This window comes from Apodemus sylvaticus, chromosome 1 (assembly GCF_947179515.1).
Source record: "Apodemus sylvaticus chromosome 1, mApoSyl1.1, whole genome shotgun sequence".
In the NCBI taxonomy this organism is placed as follows: Eukaryota; Metazoa; Chordata; class Mammalia; order Rodentia; family Muridae; genus Apodemus; species Apodemus sylvaticus.
The window spans coordinates 100883263-100907905 of NC_067472.1; the positions used below are offsets into that span (position 1 = coordinate 100883263).

Genomic DNA, 24643 nt, shown 5'->3' on the forward strand with positions numbered 1-24643 from the left:
AAAAGAAGCATGTGATAGGGCAGAGATGGGAAAGAAGTTTTTGCAGAAAGAATATGGTCACTGGTTGAGGAGACAAGGCAGCATTCAATGTGACAGTCTAAGTTCTTTAGTTCATAGTTTAGGGCCTGAGATAGAAGCCTTGGGAAGAAATTATTGATGTTAATGATAGTAGAACAGAAAGTCAATGAAGGGGATGTCACAGGTGTTTTCAGGGTTTTCCCAGGTGAGATAACTAAGCTAGAAAGGATGAAAAAGTAGGAGTGGCAAATTGTAGCCAGAGGAAGCTACACATTAGATGTAAGGAGCCTGTTAGATTTCAGGAAGGTAGGTGTCAGCACAGAAGTGTGTGTGGTTTAGAGAGTTTGAGAAGAGGTTGGTGAGTGAGACCTGGGTTGTGAACGACTCTGGAGGCAAGGTTGATAAGTTTATATGTTGTCTCTGTCACCAGTATGTGAGGTGGAGAGTAGAAACATTTATCATGATCTAGAGGTGAGAGTCTAGGCTCCAGAGTGATGAAGTTCAGAAAGGCAGACAGAGGACAGTATTTTAGACAGCTCAGTTCAGTCTAAGTAAATATGAAGTTGTCTGGGTCTACCCAATGGGAGGGAGGTCTTGGTAGGTATAGCTGATGAAGGGCTGATGAGTGAAGTAGTGTAAGGAAACTGACCCAGGATGGGCACTAGAGTGTGAAGAAATGAAGCAGTCCTGAACTACAGTTGTATATGTCAGTGTTGAAGGAGCAGAGGGTGTGGGTCAGCTCTAGGTAGGCAGAGCATAGTAGAAGTAGTGACTATATATGTGTGTAGGCCTAAAGCAGTAGTGCTCAGCCTGTGGCTTGTGACCCCTTTGGATCTCTCATATCAGATATTTAAATTCAGTTCATAACACTAGCAAAATTATAGTTAGGAAGTAGCAATGAAGTAATTTTGTTTAGGGGTCACCACAACATGAGAAACTGTTATTAAAGTGTTGCAGCATTCGGAGGGCGATAGGAAACAAGGTAGGGCATATCAGACTGAGGAGATTCATCTTGGTGGTGCTAGAATAGTGATTAAATTCTTTAGGGGGAGGGGTCATGGAGAAGGAAGGAGTTGTAGCTGGGAATAAAGTAATTCAAATTTTGGCTGTTGAGACTAGATAGAGGGAAATGCTGAACAAGCTGGATTTGGGTGTAAGACTGAGAAAAGCACCTTTCTCATCTTCAGTCATCTTTAGAAACAAGACAAGAAATGGACTTCAGTTCATTTCTTGTCCATCTTGTCCTTCCAGAACCCCAGGAGAGAAGTTTAAGAACTTAAGGGGATTGGGGAATCTGCTCCTCAGACTAAGGCAGATTCCCTGGTCCCAGCACTTTGTTGATACCCCTGTTTATTCCCAGTGAGGAGCCGGAGGCCATCCTTGGGGGAATTACTCCTGCGGCATGCACACAGCCCAACCAGGGCCCGACAGGCGGCGCAGGTTCTTCAACCTGGGCGAGATGGAACAGGACTTGGACTAGGTGGGGGCTCTCCAGGGGCTTCAACTCCAGTTCTACTTCCCCGGGGCGGGGCTTCTGAGCGCCAAGGTGAGGCTCTGCGAGTCAAGAATGCTGTCTACTGTGCAGTCATTTTCCCTGAGTTTCTCAAGGAGTTGGCTGCCATCTCCCAGGCCCATGCTGTCACCTCGCCTTTCTTGTTGGATACTTCAGAGGAGGTATCTCCTCCTCCCATCTCAGGCTTTGGGCCCCTCAATCCTTAATTTTCTTCCATGGACAATCAGGGCCTTCTGTGGCCTGGGCAGAAATCCAGGACACGGGCTCCTTTTTATGTTTGGAGGCAGTGGCAAATGGACTTTTTAATTTATTTCAGATGAATGTTTTATGAGAACTTGTTGCAATATGTATAAAAGGGAAATCTCTATTCTGTGCTCATTCTTCTTTGCCACCCTTTATCTGTGGGGCTGTGGCCCTATGAAGGTTGTATATAGGTGGGGGAATCATTGGGCATTTTTCTCTTTCCCGAAAACACTGATGATAGGATTTCAAGATAGCCCCTTTACTATTAGAAGGTGAGAGGACTTGATGCTTAGGGGAAAATGGAGACTTCTCTTTCTGGACCCTTGGAAGAAGAAGCACACAGGCCCAGGGTGGTTTCGGGGTGCAGCAGCTGATGTTTATTGGGGACCAGTATCCCTATGCCAGATCTTAGGGGCCTTGCCCCCTGCATCTCTTGCCTCAGCTTCATTCGTCGCTGTCGAACTCCGAAGACAGACCCTGCAGCAGGGGCAGGGACATGGAGTGCCGATCGGGGTCCCCGGGGCCCCCACCCTGGGCTCCTGGTGGGGGGTTGCGGGGACTGAAGAGCCAGTTCTCTGCTAGGGTTGGGGATAGTCACAGCTTGACTCATGCCCTGGTCTTCCTCCCTAGTCCCTCCCTGTGATGCTCTGTACTACCACACTCCCATCCCGCTGCCTCACCACAACCATGCTTCCACCTCACCCTCCCCTTGGCTCCCTCAGTCCTTGATGAAGGTCCTGTGCAAATTCTGGGCTGCTGAACCCATTCCTTGGTTATATTCCCTGTACCCTCTCCCTCCAATGGTCTTTCCCAGCCCTCATCTTCATTCCCCTTAGTAGTACCTGAAAGCATATAGGGGCCCCTCCGGAAGGGGTTTCGACCCTTATAGGAGAATCTGGTGGGTCTGCCTTCTGGCCCTTCTTGGGGAGGTGGTGTAGGTGCGGCTGGGACAGGTGGAGGTACGTCAGCAACTTCAGGGGTATCAGCAGGTACTGATGTGGGGGCCAGAGCTGATATGATGCTAAGGCTAGGTCTAACCCAGTTGGCTCCTTGGGGCAATGGATCTTTGGTCAGAGACTTCTGTGGTCCCAGCACACCCTTGGGCTGCAGTGAAAACTTGAGGCAGGAGAAAGCAATAGGTAGTGAGCGCTGTAACCGTAGCAGCTGGGGTTCACGGGCTGTGGGCAAAAGCCCTAGCTGCAGCCAGGTGCAGGAGAAGACCTGGTAGATGACGTATATGCTGTGGGTGCTTCGGAGCCAGGGAAGATTCTGCTGTAGGCTCACCTGCCCTGGTGGTAGCAGCAGGAAAGCAACTTTCTTGCGCAGACCTCCCATATGTAGGCGAATTCTGCAGGGCTGCCCATCCAGCATTCGCATTTCTTCATAGGCTATCTCAGCTCGGCCATTTGGTGAGTATTCCCGAGTGCAGTGGGCAAAGACACCCTCAGACCCTGCCTGTTCTAGAAGATTTGGTAGCAGCCCTACTGATTTCAGTGCCCTTCGGCCCTGCCGACCTGGCAAAGCCAGGCGGGTGTGGGCTGGACGGGACTGTTTCACTAGCACGCCCAGTAGATCATAGTAGGCTGCATCCGACAGGAAAGGTACTGCCACTACATTGGACCCAAAACGCTCCTCGATGACCTGCAGGTGGCCAGTTTATAAGTCAGGGGCTGAGTTAAGGTCAGAGGTTAACTTGTGTTGTCTAAATTGACCTACCCACCATTGTTCACTGTTTAAGTACATTGCTACAGTATACACAGATCCATTATTTCCCAGTTCCCTGTATAAGAATCTAATGTCTTATTTTGTGCCAAATTTTGGTAAATACTTGGATACATGAAAGAATGAGACTTTGTCTTTATACTAATGTAGCTTGGGATAATGGAGGGAACAAAAATGTGAATAGTAACTAAGTAAAATAATAGCAGGATGTGTAAAGGATTTCAAAGCTGTTGTCTTTGATGGAAAGATGATCAAAGGAATTTGGTAGGTGGCAGTACTTGAGCTTTGGAGAAATTAACAGGTTGGACAGTAGTCATTCCTGGCAATGGTCAGCCAGGAAAAATCCCTGAACCTTTAGGGACCTTTAGGAACACATAATTTCATATTACTTGCATTTAAGGAAGGAAGAGGAAAGGCACATAGGAAGTAGGATATGGAAAGTCATGTGTGTATGCCTTTCATAAATGGCTGTTTTATTCAGAGGCCAATGGGAAGCCACTTATAGGCCCATGGTGGGAAGATGGGACCAGGAAGAAGAGAGCTGATTTTTTAAATAAGCATAAAGCAGGAAGGAGAAGTAACTTAAGACTGTTGTAATAATTGCAAGCAAAACATGATTTTAGTTCCTGAACTAAATAATGGGAAAGAGTTGAGGACACAGCATTGGTAGAACTTGGTCTCTTCATGGATGTGGAAAACGGAGGAATTCCTCAAAGAGCATGCCTAGGTGATGGGTTATATGGTAATATTAGTGAAAAATGGGTACACAGATACAGGCTGATAATGTCCATCCTTTGGGGGAGGCAGTTACCTCTTACGTGCTTTCTACTCTAGCTACAAGGGAGGATAGTTCTTTCTATGTGTGTGTGATGTCTCATCTTTGTATTGTTCCACTATCTGTTCAGGGTTTCCAGTTCCTTAGGTTTGCCCTTTATTTTTATTATTATTATCATTATTTTTTGTTTGGGGTATTTGTGCTTGGTGACCAGTTCTTGAGAGTACCTAGGAACCTGGTAAGATCCTCTTTAGTAATTAGTAACTTAGCTGTTGTAGTTTTGAACTGTTAGAGATTTCATTGGCTGAGCCTTCTGGCTCTCAGTTATGCTAGATTGCAAAGCCATACAGAAATTCTAAGTTACCCACCATTTATCTCCCAGATCCCACATTATCTGTTCTTATTCTGAATTTACCCAATGATCCCTGAAGCTGCTCTGCTCTTATTTTGTAACATAAAGCAGTGTTGAAGTGTTTGTCTGTTGTATTGAAAAAGAAATCAGGGCACTCAGAGGTTCCCTGTTTTGCTTGAAGTTGGCATGTTTATCCTGTATCTCTGCCCTGAGTTATTCACTGAGATAATATAAGGAGAGTTTTCTTTTTTCTTTTCTATAATGGAATACATTTATGATAATGTAATTTTAACAGGTCTAGTGTAGGTACAGACATCGCTTCTCAGCCTTTTGGCTAAGATCAAGTGTAGTATAGGTAGACTTCAGCACTGTTGAAACCAATTAGTCTTGATCTTGGGAAGACCCTTTCTCTCTTTTTTTGCCTCCCTTGCTTTTGTGGTTAGCATATTCCCAAGCAATGGGAGTTAATGCCATCAAGTCTGGTGGGTGCTTGATGGTGGTTTAAGATGGAAAATAAACATCTTTTTTTTTTCCTTTTTCCTCACATGGATTTTGGTTTTCATCTTAAATTTGCTGCTGCTCATTCACTCTTTGTTCATTCACTCAGCTGTCTTTTGTGACTTTTATAAGTTGGTTGCTACTGCTACTCTTGTCTTAGATTTCCCATCTCTTCCTACACAGAAACCACCTAGACCCAGCCTGGTCATACTTTGCCACTTTCTCCTTAGCCCTCTCACTTTACCTACCTTATCCTTGATGAGGGCCCAAGTGGCATCTGCTTCATCCAGTGTTAGCAGGTGGGGGGTACTGACCAACATGGTGGGGAGTGGGAGGGGTTGAGCAAGGTAGTGGCTGCTGCAGGAACCCCCAAGCTGCCCAGAGAGGTAAGGCCCACCTACTTTGGGCTGTGACCTACTCCAGCATGAGGTCATAGACCCTGCTAGGTGATAGAGCCTTGGATACAGAGAGTACCATCATAACTCCACAGGCCACATTGCAGCCTGTGGGTCATAATATTTACAAATTTTTATTTATTTTTCCCATTTCTATTACTGTTTGAAGTTTCATTTTTCCTTTATGTTCCTGCCATGCCCTTTCCTGTCCTTAAACAGTGCAAAGATGCTTTCTTCTTTCACTTCTCTTTTCTTTTCACTCACCCTTTTCTTTCTTCTTATACAGTCTTGCCTCATGGTCTTGTGGTTTTCTGCCTCAGCCTGGAGTGGTCATTATATTGCTTCGGGAGAGGAAATTCTTTCTGTCCCAGTTTCTCATCTGTAATTCTTGGTTTGAGTTCTTTAAGGAAACAGGGTAGGACCACTCCTCTTTTTAACTGGACTAAAAAGAGGAGTTTTTAACTAGTTAAGAACTCCTCTTTTTAACTAGAGTAACTTTTACCTGGTTAGTTGTGGATTACTTCTCTTTGAGGTTGCATTGGGGTCTGGAAGGACATAGAAGTATAGATCAAGACTCAGACTGAAAAATACATCATCAACAACAACATCAGCAACAATAAAATCCCAGGGATTCTCAATCTCTAAATTACCAGGGAGATTTGACAATTACCGATACCTGTCTCCTATTCTTACAAATTATGATTTAATCCATTTAGGGGTATGCCTGGGAATCCTAACTTCTAAAAACTCCTGGGTTGAAACCAGTTATTAATGAGCGGGTTATAAATGCTGTAGAAAGCAGGTGTGCGTAGGAGGGTGTTAGGCTGAGCCAGCAATATGGAGAGTAAGATCAGGATGGAATTATGTTCCCTTAGTAACTGGCAGGAATTTTCAGGAAGCCAGAATTACCCAGGTAAACACGAAGATTTTCTTGATGTTCCATTCCTTTCGCAGGCCAGTTTGTGTGTAGTAGTTTCTCTCCCAGTCTCATTACCCTTCTCCCTTGTGTCTTTGCCCAGAGAGCTTACCTAGTGTTTTGTTTGAGTAGAATGACTTTTCAAAAAAATTACTTTAGAACTTTTTAGTAATCATTTTCCCACTCAACACTTTGTCTTAACTGTTTCTGAGGTACCCTGGAGGTCTCTTGTCTAGGGGATATCCTGTTACAGCTTGACCTAGAGAAAAATGCTGTTCTGCAAAGCTGGCTATACTCATTGCCAGCTTAAAGTGGTATCTGTCATGCCACATAGAAGAGTATAGCAGTGATGGGACAGTGTTATCAAGAGAACTGTCCAAAAGGAAGTGCAGTTGGTCTCAAGCCAAAGGCAAGTCTCTTTAGCCAGTGCTAATGCATGGACAGGTGCCAGTTCTTTGAGCAAATGCTTGACAATAGACTTGGTCCTGAGTACAGAAGAGGAATTAATGTCAGATATTTGTTGAACTCTTCAGTGCTAGAGTGTGTGTCCAATACTAAATGTATTATCTTAGATAATCCTTTTATATACTTCTTATTTTTGTTTTGTGTTTGTTTTTGAATTAGGGTCTCATTGTGTAATCCAGAATGATTTTATAACTCATTTTATAGCTGCAAACTTCCCAAATTTTACAGTAATCCTCCTGCCTCAGCCTTCTCAATGCTGGTATTATAGTTGTGCACCACAGCCAGCTTCTTTTCTGGAGTATGTATTATTGTTTCATTTTTAAGGTTCAGAAAAACTAATTAACCAATAACACACAGTAAGTAGTTAACAACAGATTAGTGTGTAATGAGAGAAACACAAATGGCTTAGTGAGAAGGAAGTGGACAGGATGCAAGAGAAGCCACAACAGTCCACATGAGAAACCTCAGTTTTCTTAAGACAGCTGAAACCAAGTTCCTTCTCTTTTGTGCCTATTTGGCAAGGCCCTCACACAATTACCATCTTTGATATTAGGGCTGTAATTTTTAATGTTTATGGTTTTGCCTACATGTCTGGCTGTGCATCATGAGTGTGTGTACTTGGTGCAATTGGAGGCCAGAAGAGATCATTGGATTCTTTGGACTGGAATTAGAGATAGTTCTGAGCTGCCATGTGGGTGTTGGGAATCGAACCCTCATCCTCTGGAAGAACAGTCAGTGCTTTTAATCACTGAAGCATTCTCTCCATTCCTGATCCAGCTTGTCATTGTGTTACTGAAGCTGGTCTCCCAGTTATGTACTTCTGACTTAATTGCTACATTGTAATATGTATACCATCCTTTCATTTTGGCTGACAAGGAAAAGAAATACAGTGTAGTGTAGTTGGCAGCTCTGTTTCTCCCAAAAGAAATTTTGATGAACACTGAGGTGGAATAAGAGGCATATAGAGACAAGTAGAATGGACAGAATCATGTCCTTCTGCACCTCTGCAGTGTAGAAGTAAGCTGACTGAGAAGCAAATGCAGATGACAAGGGGATCTAGAATGAGAAGACATGCATGAGGACAGTGCAGGGATGGCTTTATTGGTCAAATAGGAAGCAGAAGATTGGGTTCTAGTAAACTACTTGGCTGGACGTTCTCATCTTCTGCCCTGTTCTTGCCTTCCAATTCCCATGAATTTGTAGGCTTCCTAAATTCTATGATGCTATACCTTAACTTGAATAAGTCTGTTTTTCCTTTTTATTCAGAATCTGACACTGAAAGATGCTCAAGGAAAACAGATAACTAAGTCATGAGTGAGTTGGTGAGCCTGAGGGTTGGACTGTTTGGGCCCTATCTTTCTGGGATTTGTTTCCCATGTGGCACCATCCTGTGGTTATCTTTGGAAAAAGAGGTGCTGATTGCCTTGAGGATATGAGAGTGAAGTGGATGGAGGTAGGAAATACATAACTAGGACTGTTTATGCAGAGAACATGGGATTCTTTGCATGAATCTCGTGGTGACTGCAGGGAGAACTGTACAGATTCTTGATGCTTTATTTAAAGTTTTTGAGATAAATATGAAATAAAGCTGATAATTTTTAAGTTTACAGAAAGGAAATAATATTTCATATGTTTTGGAATGTCCCCATTGAGATTCAGGGCAATGCCTCTAGTCAAACCTGTCAGTGTTCTTTTCAGTTAAATATGTGAACCTTTCACATATTTCACTAAGTAAAATAAAGGCTTTAAATAGGATCATAAAGATTGGGGCCAAAGTTGTGGAGAAGATGTTTCTACAGAGATTATTTATTTTGAAAATATAGGTGATGGGTAGTGGGCATATAGTTAATTCTCAGGTTATTACGAAGAACGAGAATGAGAGTGTGCTGGCAAAGCTTTCTGCACATATCACATGGGAGGTATGTATGGAAGATCGTCGAAACACAGGCGTGTTAGAGTTTTGGCTTGAAGAAAAAACATTCTCAGCACCGGCTTTGGAACAAGCAAACTGGGAGAAGTGTGCACAGCTAGGAGTTGAAGGTGCCTTATCTTCCCATGGTGGGATGGTAACAGACTCACTGCTCATGAGCATCGATTGCACATGACTTCCCTTTCCATGTATCAGAGAAGAAAACGGTGTGTGTATGTATGTGTGATATGGGACTATCACACACTAATTCCTTTATATTTCTTTATAACAATGTAATAAATATCCTACTGCCATACATGTTTGTTCACATCTCAGTTATTTTCTCAGACTAGATCAAAGGGAAATGTCATAAGAGAAGTATACAGATACCATAGCGTGTGGTCCATCAGGTTCAGTATGTCTTGTGTGTGCACACACATGCACAGAAGAGCCAGAGCTGAAGGTGGGTGTCTTCCTCTGTCATTCTCCACCTTATGTTTTGAAACAGTGTCTCACTGAACCCGAGCTCACTGATTGGCTAGGGAGCTCCAGGAATCTGTCTCCTCTCGTTCCTCTTCTTCTCTTCCTCCTCCTCCTCCTCTTCTCCTCCTCTACTTCGTCCTCTTCCTCCTCTTAATCTTTCCCCTCCTCCTCTTCCTCCTCCTCAGTACTGGACTTACAGAGTCCCATCTGGCTTTTATGTGGGTGCTGGGAATCTGAATGGAGGTCGTTATACTTGCAGGCTAGGAGTGCTTCCCAGAGCCATCTCTTTCAGCTCCAGGACGAGTGTTTTGTTAGCTTTTCACAAAATCATTTTGTGGAGGACTTTTAAACTTAGAACTGCATGAAAAAGATTAGTTTTGAGAATGATTGGACCCATAAATCAGTGACTAGACCAGTGGTTCTCAACCTGTGGGTTGTGACCTGTTTGGCAACCCTCTGCCTCTAAAGATATTTTCATTATGATTCATAACTAATAAATTACAGTTAAGAAATATTAACAAAAATAATTTTATGATTGGGGACACCACAACATGTGGTACTGCATTAAAGAGGTGCAGTTTTAGGAAGGCTGAGAACCACGTGGACTAGATGTTCTCTTCACCCAGTCAGATTCAGTATGATTTTGAAATTATACAGACATTTTGAGGTATCTCTTCCATGTTTATAGGAGTCTATTAGGACCCCATTTAGCCCTACAAATGACCAATGTCTGTCAGTTCTGGAGCTACCTCTGTGTGGTGTCTCACGGTGCTTGGTCCAGCTCCCTGAGCTACTGGGCTAGGTGGTTCTTCAGGTTTCCATAGCTAACACCAAACTGGTTACGACTGCAGTTTTCTTTGGCCTTACAGCTGTGACTCCCTGCCTGTTGTATATTAGTCCTTCCATTGTCCAGCCTTAATTGGAAATGGATTCCCCCATTGGGCAACACCATGCTGTTTCCAGTGTAATACTCTGTTGGGCAGCTGCAGCATGAAATATTCCCATTTCATCTTATTGTACCAGTATCACATGCTGCTAGTGATAACGAGCAAGACAGAGAGGAGTGCATGAGGGTACACAGAAAGGCAGACTGACAAGTAATCGTAATAATAAATAACAAAGCTTTAAATATCAGCTTTACTATTGTTGTTGTTGTTATTATTATTATTATTATTATTATTATTTATTTTAGTTGGACCCCTGACTCCCAAAGTCCCAGCTTCAGAGAAAGAAGTTGTAGCTATTGATTTGGGGGTCTTTGTTGGAACTGAAGGAAGATAAAGTAGTGATTACACATGAGACCAAGAGAATTTTTTGACTGGGAGTATCTTGAGTCCTATATGCTGGCTTAATTGGCTCTATAGGGTACATTTTTAAGATTCTTACAATGTAGAGTATAAGTTTGTATAACATCTTTAGAACAGGCTGAAAATAGATCTGGTTCCAGGTACAGACAAGGGTGTAACTCCAGACAAGTACCTACACATCTAAGAAGCTGAGTGAGACTTGGGTTGAAATGATAGGGTTGGGCAGGAGAGGGAAATTCTCCAATAGACTAGTTCTTAGAATCTCAACTAGTTCCTTCGTGTCCTTATTTTCCCTGCATGGAAATGTGCAGCCCCTGCTTTTGCCTCCTTTCAAGTCAAAGATATGACAGGCTAGGCCAAAGTTTACAGGTGCCAGTGATATACACACCAAGGGTGTCACAGAAGATACCTTTTGGGTCATTAAAGTTCTATGCATATAGGACAATGACAATGTAACCCACATTCCCAGACTCCAGGATTTGCTCCAGGGGAGTTCCTCTACCCTGTTTACTTCAAGGTCCATTAAAACTGCTTTCTTCTGGATTTGAACATTTCTAAGAATCGGTCCCTGATCTGCTTGGTGCGAACCCCATAGATGAGGGGGTTGAGGGCAGGTGGCAGCAGCAAATAGATGATGGACAGAAGGATATGCACTGGCTTTGGGACAGTGTGGCGACCAAAGCGATGTGTGAGGAAGGAGAAGAGACCAGGCACATAGAAGGCCAGGATGACACAGATGTGAGAACTACAAGTACCAAAGGCCTTTACTCGGGCCTCCTGGGTAGGTAGCCGAAGCACAGCATGGGCAATGAGCCCATAAGACCCAGCAATGCCCAGAATATCTACACCAGACACAGCTAGTGAAAGTGCTAGCCCATACATATTGTTGGCCCATGTGTTACCCACCACTAGCTCTACAACTGCCATGTGTGCACAGTAGGCATGGTGTATGATCTTGGCATGAAAGTACTTAAATCGTACCACCAGCAGAGGGAAAGGCACTATAACAGCCATGACTTTCAGTGTCAGTGCCAAGACTGCATAGCCCACACGGGCTTTAGTAACCAAGATAGGGTAGTGTAGTGGACGCCCCACTGCCACAGCTCGATCACAGGCCATGGCCAAGAGCACACCAGATTCCATAGCTGTCAGTGCATGGACAAAGAACATCTGGATTAGGCAGGCAGTATATTGTATAGGTTGGGGTCCAAGCCACAGCACAGCTAGCAACTCTGGGGCTATAGATGTGGCTAAGCCCAGGTCAGTAACTGCCAGAGTGGCTAGGAGTAGAAACATGGGTTGGTGCAATGTAGAGTCTATTTGGATCACTGTCAGAAGTGTTGTATTGCCTAGTAGGGCCAGCAGATACATGAGCCCAAACACTAGGGTCAGCCAGGCCTGGCCATCTCCCAACCCTGGGATGCCAGTCAATATAAAGAAAGCTGGGCATTGGAAGGTAGAATTGGACTGTGAACTTTCTGCCATTCTGTAAGGATGAAGTTTAGGTCTCATGGGGATATTGTTCCTGATGGGAGAAGGACAAGAGGAGGAGAGATTCTAGGGATATTACATTGCCACAAGTCCATCCATGAACTGGTGAAGTGCCTGGAATATAACAGAAGCATACTGATCTTTGCTTGAGACAGGGGTTGGATTGGTAATTATGGTCATGACCACAATTAGGTCATAGGATAATCTTTTGCTTCTAGTTATCCATGAATGTTATAAAGAGAGCAGAGGCAGGGTAGAATGGAAGGGTTAAAGAAGTGGGTGACTGATGAGGTGGCTGATGAGTCCTCCCGTATGAGGTCATCTGAGGAGACAGAGTTGAGATGACTGCCTTTTCCCTCAGAGTCCAAGCAAGGACAGTCTTGGTCTCTGTGTTTGGAGAGAAAACTGGTGTGGTGTGAGGACCATCTTACCTCATCTTGACTATTTTTGGGAAGGTCCTTGAATCTCTATGATTTTGATTCTATAATAGGGCTAGACACAGTGATCTTAAGTATTTACCTGAATTAATAATTAGGGTATCAATACACTAGGAAGCAAAGAGGAGGCAGTATAGAAAGACAGGGAGAAACTCTAATGACACAAAGTAAGATCTGGAGTGAAGCTGGGAGCCTGAAACGATACGAGAAATTTGGTAGGCTCAAGGGGTGCTTACATTATTCCGCACTTGGTGCTGAAGTTGTAACCTTGAACATCAGGTGGAGAGAAGTTGTGAGTAGGGAGCAATGGAGAGAGAGAGATGGCAGCAAAAAAAGAAATGTTTCTTCTTGGTATCCTTTCATTCTGGTTCTGAAGGGGGTTCCATTGGAGTCTTATTCCTGGACTGCCTCAGAAGTAAAGCAACTGAAGGAGGAAGTGGTAGAAATCCCAGAGTACTGAGTATATGAAGAAATACCTCTGATGGAATAGGCACGGTAAGTAGATGCAGTCTTTGCAAGCATCTAACACCCAGCGGAAGCTTAAATGTAGAATGAAGACAAAACCAGTGGAAGACTTGATTAGGGAGCGACCTTGAGTGCTGGCAGTCTCTCTTCACCTTGACCAGTGCCTCTTGGGGCCTTTTATGAACTGTTCTGCCTGCATCCCTCAGGGCCCCTATCCCGTCCACCTGTGCCAGTTAACTCTTCTTTGTACTATATCCTTGCTTAGTGCTCATAAACTCAGCATGTTCAGTAAGAAGAAAGGAAAGGAGACATGGAAGGAAAAACTTGGGAAAATCTTAGGAACATATTCTCTGGAAGGTATTTGTAGATGGAGAGAACTTGTATCATTCTATAATGGCATCTGCTCCACTCTAATCATTATTTGTCTCTCCTCCTCAAGTAGAAGTGCAGTACAAGCATTGCTTCTCCTTAACCACATTGTTTTCACAGCTTCATATTATCTAGCATGCGTGTTTAGGTTATGAATGAACATTTATGACTTTCAGCTGTGAGCAGGTCTGTTAGCCTCAAAGCCTAGGATGACAGGTACACTTGCTAACAGTTTTAGGAGTTAAGTATCTATCCATGGAGAAGAGAAAGTTATTCACCATCAACCAGAAGACTGCTGAATGCAGGTTTATTTATTTTTGCTATAAAAATGCATCCTTAAACTGACCACAGTATTCAAAAAAATCACAGTGAAAACCAGTGGGATTACTGGAAAAATGGAAATAAGGATATAGCACCATAAAATATCAGTGACACATATAAAAAATGGTAGGAATGGTGGCCAAGGAGATAGCTCATTGGATAAGTACTTGCCATACAAGTGTGAAGACAATTTGGATCCTTGGCACCTACATAAAGCCAAGTGGATGTGATGGGCCACCTGAAATTCCAGCAATTAGGAAACAGACAGGAGGTCCCTGGACCAAGTTAGCTAGTCTAGAGTGTGTCTAGGTTTAGCAAGAGACCCTGCTTCCATAAATAAATAGAGAATGGTTGAGGATGTCAACCTCTGGCCTCCACATGTATATACACACACATGCAAAAATAACTAAAAAAGCCCTCCACAGTACAACTGTCTTAGGTATGATATGGTTAGAAAGTATGCAAATACTGTACTTTTATCTGGAGAAAAAACTTGAGTTTCGTAGAAAGCCTGTCAGAATTGTGTTGAAAGTTACAGGGTAAGCTGAGGTAGCTGACAGATGCTCGAGTTCATGCTGAGTTTGTGCGAGGATTATCTAGGTGCAGTGTTCTGTGGCTCTCAAGTCTCCAAAATGCAGAATCGCTTACAAGTATAAAACTCACTGCTCAGTTTCCTAATGTGTCAGCTATGTTTGGACAAATTTACATTTCAATACCAGCACTATAGCAGAACTGACTGAACCCTTTTTGTTCCTGGTCCTTTACAACCTGAGGGAAGATGAAGGGACCATAACAAGACCTGTGGCTCTCCAGGAGTTTATGTACTGATTTAAGCCCTCACCTCCAAACAGATTTTAAAGTATGTTTCTTTCCCTTGTTTTATAAAACAAAACAAAACAAAAAACAAAACAAAATAAACAAACACCCTAAGGCACAAGATGAAACAACCTGCCAATAGTCACAACCAATAGCAAAGTTAATACACAGTTTGGCTTTAGTGTACTTGCACTTAGCTACCACTAAGTACTTCAGCTGAAATTTAGCATGTGATAGAAGTTTAGTAGAATAGCTAGGGGCAATGGGTACAGTTCCTGGCACAGATAATTCAGGGCCCTTTGTTTTGGTGAGTAGTCATAGTCTGATGCAATCAGTAGGCAGTGCATTGTAATTGCTTGAGGAAGGAAAGGAATGTTCAGGAGCTAGGAACTGTATAAAGACAGCTTAGGAGGCAGGAGTTGGAGAAAAATGCTATGGCTTTAAGAGATAAAGAGGTTTTTGGCTGTCTATTAGAGATGACTTGTAAGATAAATCAAATAGATCCAGCAGTCTATAATTGAGTTCTTGGAAACCTGCTAATTGTGAGTTTACGAGATGCACCAGATTTGTTTTTTTTTTTTTTGAAAATTCTTTTGTTGATATTCTAGACCCTAGATCATCTTTATAGAAGTTCTCTGAGTGCATGTTTTGGTCACCTGACTTAAGATGCAGATTTGACAATATGTCCATGACTTTATAGGACTACTATGTTAGGGTCTGCTTCCCATAGGAGGATTTAAAGCCTCCCAGGTTTGTGGGAAGTGGCAGGGAAGAAGTATTGGGAGCACAGATATCATTGCGCTCACAGATAGCGTTGGGGAAATGAGATGTTAAGCGAATTGGATAGTCCTTTTAAAGGAGAAGATATGCAACCCATATTCTGCCTAGAGGGCTTGGGATGGAAGTGACTAATGGTCTAGATAACCTCTGGGCTATGTGTAGGACCAGGCCATATCTGGCTACTCCAAACTCCCATACTGTCTATATGGCTGGAGGCTCCTCCACATTTCCATAAGCAGAATGAGAGGCTCCTTTACGTTTCCACAGCAGGACCAGAGGTAGCTAATAACCTAGGTAAGTTCTGTGCTATCTCTATGATCGAGACTACACCAGCTCCTCTCCTAGTCCCTTAACACATGTAGCCTATCTTTAGAACCCATCATCATGGAAGAAGGGACATGTTCTTTAAGAAGAGTTTCTATGTAATTAATTATGTCTCCTTGTGCACATGAGATTGTGTTACACCAGGAAAGTTTCCCCAAAATTATAATATATTTAAACATACCTAAAATAAACAGTCTGGTACCAGACTCTTGAAGTTTTAACCAGTACCAGCTACTGAGTTGTGTTGAATGAGATTTTCTTCTTGCCTTACGCAGATTGCTGCTCCAGCCTTGCTGTTTGCCAGGATTCCTATAGAGAAGAGGACATTGATCCCCTCAGTTGCTTCAAGACTGGCAGAGAAAAATAGGATAGGGAAGGCTCTGTTTGAGATTGACTCTGACTCTCTTACTTAGACTAATATAGCTTCCCCCATCATTTTCCACAGACAGGGTTGTCAGATATCAGCATGCTTCCACGTGGACCTCTTCTGTGTTGGCTTGTTTTACTTTAAATGATCTGTAAACACTACACACATCACTCATTTATGCAGTAGATTACATTTCAAAAAAATATCTTGGTTTTAGTGGTGCCACTCAACACTGAATCCTCTTACAGAATCCTAAGTAACTCTGAAGTACCAAGCCAAAATTACCAGGTCAGTGTGAGATACCTTCAGACCTAGTGGCATCACAGTAGCTGAGTATTCATCTTCCCCTAAATCCAGACAAGAGAAAGGACCTTGTAAAGAAAGATGGCATTACTATATGGAAATGTGGGAAGATCATCAAATCACCATACCCATTCTGTCTTCTAGCATCAGTCACCCCACCATCTCCAGCCTCCCAACCCTTGTACATGAAGGTCCTTAAAATAGTCTGTTAACCATGGGACACTATCAATCTCCACTCCCTGGAGTAGTAGATATGCTTGGACTGAGGGCACTGATTTGAAAAAGGAACTATTCTCCTCTTCTTTATAGTGGGATCTTGTGGAACTCAAGTTGTGTTAGGAGTATAGAATAGGTTATGTCTAGTATGTATGTATGTATGTATGTATGTATGTATGTATGTATGTATATTTTGCCTTACTGGGGGGTTGAAACAGAACTCATATATGATCTAGGCAAGTTATCTACCATTGAGCTATATTCCTAGTCCCTTATTATTTTTTCTTCAGATATGAACTCAGAAATTTACCCAAATAGTACTGGAATTCACTACATAACCCAGGCTGGCCTCTGACTAGTGATCCTACTGCCCCAACTTCTTGAATAGCTGAGATTACTAGTGTGTGCTACCATAACCTGCCATGTCTAGCTTAGCCAACCTTGTGTATATTATCTGCTCTCCGCATATATTTTTTCTTCCTCTGCAACAGAATTGTCCTTTCTAATCGTAGAATTCTGAGATTGACATCATCTTTGACTATACTTAACTAGTGGCTAACATTCTGCATGCTGATGCCACAGTCTCCTAGTACACACTGTACCTGTGAGACTGGATTAGGGCACTAAGAAACCCCTGTAATGTACAGAAAGGATATTTTTTCTTTCCAGGAGAGGCATAGAAGAGGATTGATTGATTGATTGTTTGTTTGTTTGTTTATTTATTTATTTATTTATACTGTTATTAGCTGAAAACATAGACCTGTACTGGGGTGTTTTTTGTAAAGGTCCTCTAGCTTTTAGAAGAAGGTTCCTGAATTTTATTGAAATTTGGCTGAGGCCATCAAGAAATTACCTCCCACCCAGACATGGTGTCTTATGCATGTAGTTGTAGCACTTGGAAGGCAGAAGCATGGGATTGCTGTTAAACAGTAGCCCTGGCTGCAGAGTGAGACTGTTGAAAAACAACAAAAAGATTTCCCTGAGGTACCGGGCAATGCTTTTATGGTTCCCACCAGAATCTCCTTCCCTCTGAACTCACTGTATGGGTGACTTATAAGCAGAAAAACTACTAATGTTACACACAGAATTCATAAAATAATAAGAATTCATTATATGCCAAGCATAGTACTGTAGATGGAAAATAGTCTTATTATGTTTGTTGGGGAATGTACAATTATGTTCTCAATTCATCTGTTGCACCAGCCCCCACTGTGATCTTTGAAGATGGGTCTTTGGGAGATAATTAGGCTAAGCTAGGGCCATGAGACCCTCTGAATGAGATTAGTGCCCTTACAAGAATCGGAAGAGCAAGCTTGCTCTCTCCCTATCTCTTTACGTCTTATATAGGACAAGTGAGAGGGCAACAAGCTGGCTCTAAATCAAGGACAGGGCTCCCACTAGGAGCCTCCTCAGCAGTCTCCTTAATTTTGGATTTCTTAGCCCCCAGAACCATGTGATAGAAATGCCTGTTGTTTAAGCCACATAGTCTGTGGTACTTTATCACAGCAGCCTGGATATACACTCAAAGAGCCACCAAGGCTATCTCATTTGGACCTTATGTGTCTGAGATCACTGTCTCCACTGGAGCATGTCATTTTTGTGACTGGTTCCTATTCTGGAATATTGTAGTAGTTTCATTACTAATCCCCTTGTCTCTTGTATATTTTTATATTTCACTTTAAAAAATCATACTTTTATCTTAGAAGTGACCAACATATAGATGTACAAAGAATATTCACAAGTATCAACATGCCCCAAATCGACAATTGTTAATGCCTTATCCCACTTGCTCTTAGATATTTTTAATACAGGCAATAATAAGTACAGCTACTGAAGTCTTTTTAACCCCTATGATGTCCTGTTCTCTCATGTTAAAAAATTATTATGAATTTTTAATTCTTTTCTTAGTTGGTGCTTTTATATACTTACATGAAGTAATCACTATTATATGTAGAAATTATGTTCCTGAGTGATGATTAGACAGGTAAGCAGATTTTTATCACTCATTTAAATTACTATAGAGCTTTATAGCTTATGATTACACCAAATATGTATTTTAAAATGTATTTAAAATTGCTTCTGACTATTTGCTATGTATACTATTATTGGCAACTTTGTACACATCTTCTGTATAAATGGAGATGTAAAAATTTCATATGTCTTTCTCTAGAGCATATATATTTATGTAGAATTGTAGATTTGAAGATAGGCACATTTCTTCATTACTACTCTAAAATTGTTCTCAAAATTGTTGTTCTAATTTGACTTCTCTTTAGCAACTTTCTGCAAGATCTTTTTTAAAAATACTACTGACAACTTTATATTGTTAGACTGATCTTTTATGATGATAAATAATAATATTACTTCATTTTAGTATACATTTTACATGCCTTTATTGGTTATTTATGACTTCGCTGTTGGAAATCCCCCAGTAATTTCTTTGGTCTGTTTTTCCAGCCAGCCGGTTTCTTCCTGCGTAAGTATGTAGATGGTTTTAAGTATTCTAGACAACAACTATTTATTTTACATTAGAAATATAACCTTTCAGGCTGATGACTTTTAATTTTATTTGTAGTTTCATTTATTTTGAAGGAAATTTAAATTTTAATAAAAACATGTCTAGGACATTTCCTTTTTGTATATGCTTTATTGTGTGTTTTCCTCCCCTGAGGTTGTAAAGACACTGCTATTCACTCTCAATAACTCTCAAGTCCTGAGATAGCAAACACTTCCTATGAGTCAAGTTTAAGCTAAGCATTTGTACATATATCATTTTAGTGTGGAGCTGGATGCTATCATTTCTACATTATGTCTGATATGATTGGCGAATGAGTAGCTTATGACAACCAAACATCTAATGAGTCTGAATTTAAATTCAGGTCAGTCTGAGTCTAGAATAGATTCTCTTAATGACAGCATGTTTCAGGGTTATGTGAACTTAATAAAACAAAATCAGCTTCAGCCTCATCATGTGTTCCTGGAGTAATCTCATTTCTCCTCAGCTTGCACTTCCTTTTCTCAGAACACCACCCTGTTTGAGGTGGAAGGAGCAGCCCTGAGTGCATTGCTTGTACTCAGTAGGCAAATAACTGGCTTTTCTTCTGTCTCTGTGCTTACTTGGCTATCCTCACGTCCATCCAGATTATACTAAGAATTGCCCACATTATGGTTCCTGTCTGTGAGACACTTGCACTTTCTGCCTGCATTCTGGAGTTCTCTTTTGAATTTGATGAGATTCTCCCTGTCGAAGGCACACAGATGTATCTTCCAGCTTTTCTAAAAGTCCATTCAGTACCCCCCAGTTCCTTGTCTAGCATCTCTTATCAGCTCCTTTCCTTGAGCACTTAACAGTGCTAGACATTCTGAGGAACTGGATGTCCTGACAGCATGGGGGTCGGTGCTGGGTAGGAGTCATTGAAAATGTCAGTTTTCTTCATTTTCACATTACTCAAATACACATCTTTTCCAGTCTGCTTTTTCCACTTCCACATGGGCCAAGGTGTCCTTTTCCAGTTCTGAGTGGCAGGTACAGAGTAACAGAGGTGTGTGGTGCCTGAGGATAGGCAGTACTGAGTCCCTCAGCTACCTTCCTCTGTCTGTGATTGTTTTTGTGTTGAGTCTTTTGTCACAGAACCTTTCCACTTTCTTTTCTCCCAAGGCCTTTGCCACAAGGTCTATGAAAATATGATAGCGTTCATGTCAGTGTGAAAATCTCTTATTATCCCATCATAACTATATCCAGGCAGTCCTCTGGTTGCATTCTTGTTGTTCAGTGTTTTCCTTTTATTTTGCTAGGTTGTTTGCTTTTAAATCATCCAACTATATTTAAAAATATTGTTTATTTATGGTTTCCTCCTAACATAGATTTCACAACTACTTATTAAATAAAAATAAAGGCATATAAAGACCAAATTAATAGCAATCTCTTTCCATCTCATCCTTTTATGAGCAGCTTCTCTACATCTAAGATGCTTATTGATCTCTCTCACACCTTTCTCTTAGTCAGTGAATATTAATGGCTGCTGTCTTTATAGTAAGCACTGCTCTTAGGTACTTGACAAGAACACATTTCAGACCTTCAGGTCAATAGATAATAACTCTTTTTTTTGGAGGAGTGCTTTTTACTTTATTTCAAAGAGAAGAAGCATTTATGTGGTGTGAAATACAAGATAGATCTTTTTTCTTTTCTTATGAAACACTGCTGCTCAAACAGCAGAGTGAATTGTTTCAGTTTTCTTCTTGAAGTGCCTCTACTTCAAGAAGTAGTCCTGGCTGCCGAAACTTAGGCCTGTTAGTGCACAGGGCAACAAAGTCCCCTAAGCAGCAGTTATAGAAAACCCCACTTTTATTGTATCCTTGCACACCTCTAAAAATAGAGTTGAACAAACATTTTCCAAGTAGATTGTATATACATACCTTTATTCACATATTGTTCAGAATTTTAAAAAGATGTATGAATTTATCACAAAATCATGATGAAGACTGGGCAGTGTTTTGCTTACTCTGGGAATACGAAGCTCGGTGACCATAGCCCTGGAAGCCACCAGGGACTGGCAATCTCTTCTGCACTGTCGTATTCTTGCAGTAAGCCTAGCAAAACTGCTTTTCCATAACAGAGGAGCAAGTAATATGAAAGAAGCATACCTTACTCATCTTAGTAAATGAAATACAGAAGGATCGGCACGTGAAAGCCCGTAAACGTGTTACTTCATTACCAATAATGAAGGGCGCACATTTTGTCACCTAATTTTGTTGAGTCAATTTCATTAACTTTTTTTTATTTGATATAATTTTTTATTTACATTTCAAATGATTTCCCCTTTTCTAGCCCCCCCACTCCCCGAAAGTCCCATAAGACCCTTTCTCTTCCCCTGTCCTCCCACCCACCCCTTCCCACTTCCCCGTTCTGGTTTTGCCGAATACTGCTTCACTGAGTCTTTCCAGAACAAGGGGCCACTCCTCCTTTCTTCTTGTACCTCATTTGATGTGTGGATTATGTTTTGGGTATTCCAGTTTTCTAGGTTAATATCCACTTATTAGTGAGTGCATACCATGATTCACCTTTTGAGTCTGGGTTACCTCACTTAGTATGATGTTCTCTAGCTCCATCCATTTGCCTAAGAATTTCATGAATTCATTGTTTCTAATGGCTGAATAGTACTCCATTGTGTAGATATACCACATTTTTTGCATCCACTCTTCTGTTGAGGGATACCTGGGTTCTTTCCAGCATCTGGCAATTATAAATAGGGCTGCTATGAACATAGTAGAGCATGTATCCTTATTACATGGTGGGGAATCCTCTGGGTATATGCCCAGGAGTGGTATAGCAGTATCTTCTGGAAGTGAGGTGCCCAGTTTTCGGAGGAACCGCCAGACTGATTTCCAGAGTGGTTGGACCAATTTGCAACCCCACCAGCAGTGGAGGAGTGTTCCTCTTTCTCCACACCCTCTCCAACACCTGCTGTCTCCTGAATTTTTAATCTTAGCCATTCTGACTGGTGTAAGGTTAAATCTCAGGGTTGTTTTGATTTGCATTTCCCTAATGACTAATGAAGTTGAGCATTTTTTAAGATGCTTCTCTGCCATCTGAAGTTCTTCAGGTGAGAATTCTTTGTTTAACTCTGTACCCCATTTTTTAATAGGGTTGTTTGGTTTTCTGGAGTCTAACTTCTTGAGTTCTTTAAATATATTGGATATTAGCCCTCTATCTGATCCTCGACAAAGAGGCTGAAAACATCCAATGGAAAAAAGATAGCCTTTTCAACAAATGGTGCTGGTTCAACTGGAGGTCAGCATGCAGAAGAATGCGAATTGATCCATCCTTGTCTCCTTGTACTAAGCTCAAATCCAAATGGATCAAGGACCTCCACATAAAGCCAGACACTCTGAAGCTAATAGAAAAGAAACTGGGGAAGACCCTTGAGGACATCGGTACAGGGAGAAAGTTTATGAACAGAACACCAATAGCATATGCTCTAAGATCAAGAATTGGCAAATGGGACCTCATAAAATTGCAAAGTTTCTGTAAGGCAAAGGACACCATCAAAAGGACAAATCGGCAACCAACAAATTGGGAAAAGATCTTCACCAATCCTACATCAGATAGAGGGCTAACTTTTTTTTTTTTAAGACCCATTATTTTTTAAGTTTCTGTTTGCCTGAACCTGTATGTATAGAATCCAGAAGAGGACACTGGGGCCCCTAAAATGAGTTACAAACAGTCAGGAGCCTCCATGCCGGTGGGAGGAGCCAAACCCAGGTCCTCTGCAAGAGCAGTAAGTGCTCTTAACCACTTAGCCTCCTCTCCACCCCCCAAATTTCTGTTCTTAAGGATATTATTTTCTATCTATGTTTACTTCAATTAATTTTTAACATAGCTTTCCTAATAAGTACAAAGTTTATTTTCCATTTTTCCTCTTGCTTCTTGGTATTGGGAACTTGGCTTGCTGATCTGGGTTCTAATGTAGGTTTGCAGTGCTAAAAGAGTTCTCTTAGAACTGCTTTTAGCTATGGACCCACACGTTTTTCTGTGTTATTCATTTGTCTTTATTTATTCAGTCTTTGCATGTGTACACGGGGATGGATAGCCGGGTCATGTAGTTGATTACTTTCAGATGACGTTCATATTGCACACCAGTTTATATTCTCACCAGCAAGAAACATCCTCACCAGTGCTTGCTAGCCTTTATTTTTCTCATTGTCCTCATTCTGACTGGGGTGAGGTAATCTCAAAATAGCTTTAAATTGATCATTTGTATTTCTCCCTTTGAGAACTGGCCATTCAATCCATTAGTCTGTTTATTGATTGGATGTTTTGGCACTTCAGTGTTTACTTCTTTTAGGTTCATTTATTTTCCAAGACAGGGTTTCTCTGTGTAGCCCTGGCTACCCTGGAACTCATTTCTGTAGACCAGGCTGGCCTCAAACTTAGAGATCTGTCTGCCTCTACCTCTCAAGTGCTGGGATCAAAAGTGTGTGCCACCACCACCCAAATGTAGTTTTTTGGTTTTGTTTTTGTATTTTTTTTTTTGAGACAGGTTCTCCTGTAACCTAGGCTAGCCTTGATCTTCAAACTCATACTGTAACCAGTATAGTGGGTTATATAGTAATTTTATGTTTTGAGGAACTGGTATGCGGTTTCCAGAGCAGTTGTGCCATTTGGAATCGCCACTAACAAAGCATAGCCTCTAACACCCTGGCCAGAACTGTTATTTTCTCTTCTTTTAATCTTAACTTAAATTTTTAATGGTAGCTCTCCTAATGAGTACACAGTGGTATCTTCATGTAGTTTTGATTTGCATTTCCCCATAATGATCATGAACTTGTACATTTTGCTTTTAATGGTGCAAGAATTTTAATCAGATTTTCCTTAGTTCTGTCCTTTTTCTTTGAGATTACCTCGAGGTATTGGTCCTCCAGGGTTACTTCATAATTAGTTGGGGACTGAGTTTAAGTCTGAACACTTCATACGTTCAGTTTCAGGATTTTATATTTTTCCCTTGATGGACTATTTCACTTTCAGCCTCTATGGATATAATAATAGTGCCTTTTTTCATTGGGTTATTTTGAGAATAAAATGATACAGTTTGTGCTAAAAACTCAAAATAGTGACAGGGATATAGTAAACGGTTATCACACCTGAAAGTTACTATGTTATTTTGTTGCTAGGATGTCCCATACTTCTCTTATGTTGTATCCTCTTTTTTCCTGGTATTACTAATCATCCATAGAGTTAGTGTTCCTGGAGGCACCGTGAAAAGGTTTTCTTTTCCCGTGAGGTTTGCTGGATGCATGCTCTGTGATCCCAAGGGTGGCACTGATAGCTGACTCCAGGAGAAGGGTGCCCATGGCTTCTCAGTATCCAGCCATAAAAGTCCTGCACGGCTTGGAGCAGTGATACCCACACAGGCCAACATGATGAGCATGCAGACTCTTTTCCTATTGTTCCTCTCTTCTCAGAATGAGTGGTTCTTTAGCTTCTCTCAGTCCCTCAGCTGATACTGTGATGTAATAGGTGAGTATAAGAACCCTGGTGGCAGAGGGCAGAAGGAGGAACAGGCTGGGATGTGTGGATCTGCAAAGGGCAAGGACAGGCCTGGAGAGGAAGTGCATGTGGGAGAAAGTAAGGGAGTTAGACAGGTAAACTGTGAGGGGG

At 41.7% G+C, this 24643-nt stretch overlaps 3 protein-coding genes and 1 pseudogene across 5 annotated transcripts in view; 2 read left to right on the top strand and 2 right to left on the bottom strand.

Annotated features, from left to right (window-relative positions):
- Positions 1–9122, top strand: part of Fhip1b (FHF complex subunit HOOK interacting protein 1B) — a 31849-nt gene extending 22727 nt beyond the window's left edge. For all 3 annotated transcript variants that reach the window (XM_052155599.1, XM_052155592.1, XM_052155604.1), the window contains one exon: positions 1379–9122. In XM_052155599.1, the coding sequence (XP_052011559.1) occupies positions 1379–1737 (359 nt within the window). In that variant the 3' untranslated portion in view covers positions 1738–9122. The remainder of the gene's footprint in view (positions 1–1378) is intronic.
- C1H11orf42 (chromosome 1 C11orf42 homolog) lies at positions 2219–5441 on the bottom strand. The gene is made up of 3 exons (XM_052155622.1): positions 5370–5441; positions 2617–3415; positions 2219–2352 (listed from the first exon to the last, which is right to left on the bottom strand). Exons 1-3 carry the CDS (start codon positions 5439–5441, stop codon positions 2219–2221), a joined length of 1005 nt encoding a protein of 334 aa, XP_052011582.1.
- On the top strand, positions 4938–5031 carry LOC127676728 (uncharacterized; annotated as a pseudogene).
- Positions 9123–11118: 1996 nt separating the features above from the next.
- On the bottom strand, positions 11119–12108 carry LOC127680398 (olfactory receptor 52W1). The gene has a single exon (XM_052175867.1). It carries the CDS (start codon positions 12106–12108, stop codon positions 11119–11121), a length of 990 nt encoding a protein of 329 aa, XP_052031827.1.
- Between the last annotated feature and the right edge of the window lie 12535 nt (positions 12109–24643).

Coding starts and splice junctions, on each gene's coding strand:
- C1H11orf42 (XM_052155622.1), bottom strand. CDS start 5,441: ATGTTGGTCAGTACCCCCCACCTGCTAACACTGGATGAAGCAGATGCC. Junction 3,416..5,369: donor GGGCCCTCATCAAGGATAAG/GTAGGTAAAGTG, acceptor GGCCACCTGCAG/GTCATCGAGGAGCGTTTTGG. Junction 2,353..2,616: donor GGGCCCCTATATGCTTTCAG/GTACTACTAAGG, acceptor CCCCAACCCTAG/CAGAGAACTGGCTCTTCAGT.
- LOC127680398 (XM_052175867.1), bottom strand. CDS start 12,108: ATGAGACCTAAACTTCATCCTTACAGAATGGCAGAAAGTTCACAGTCC.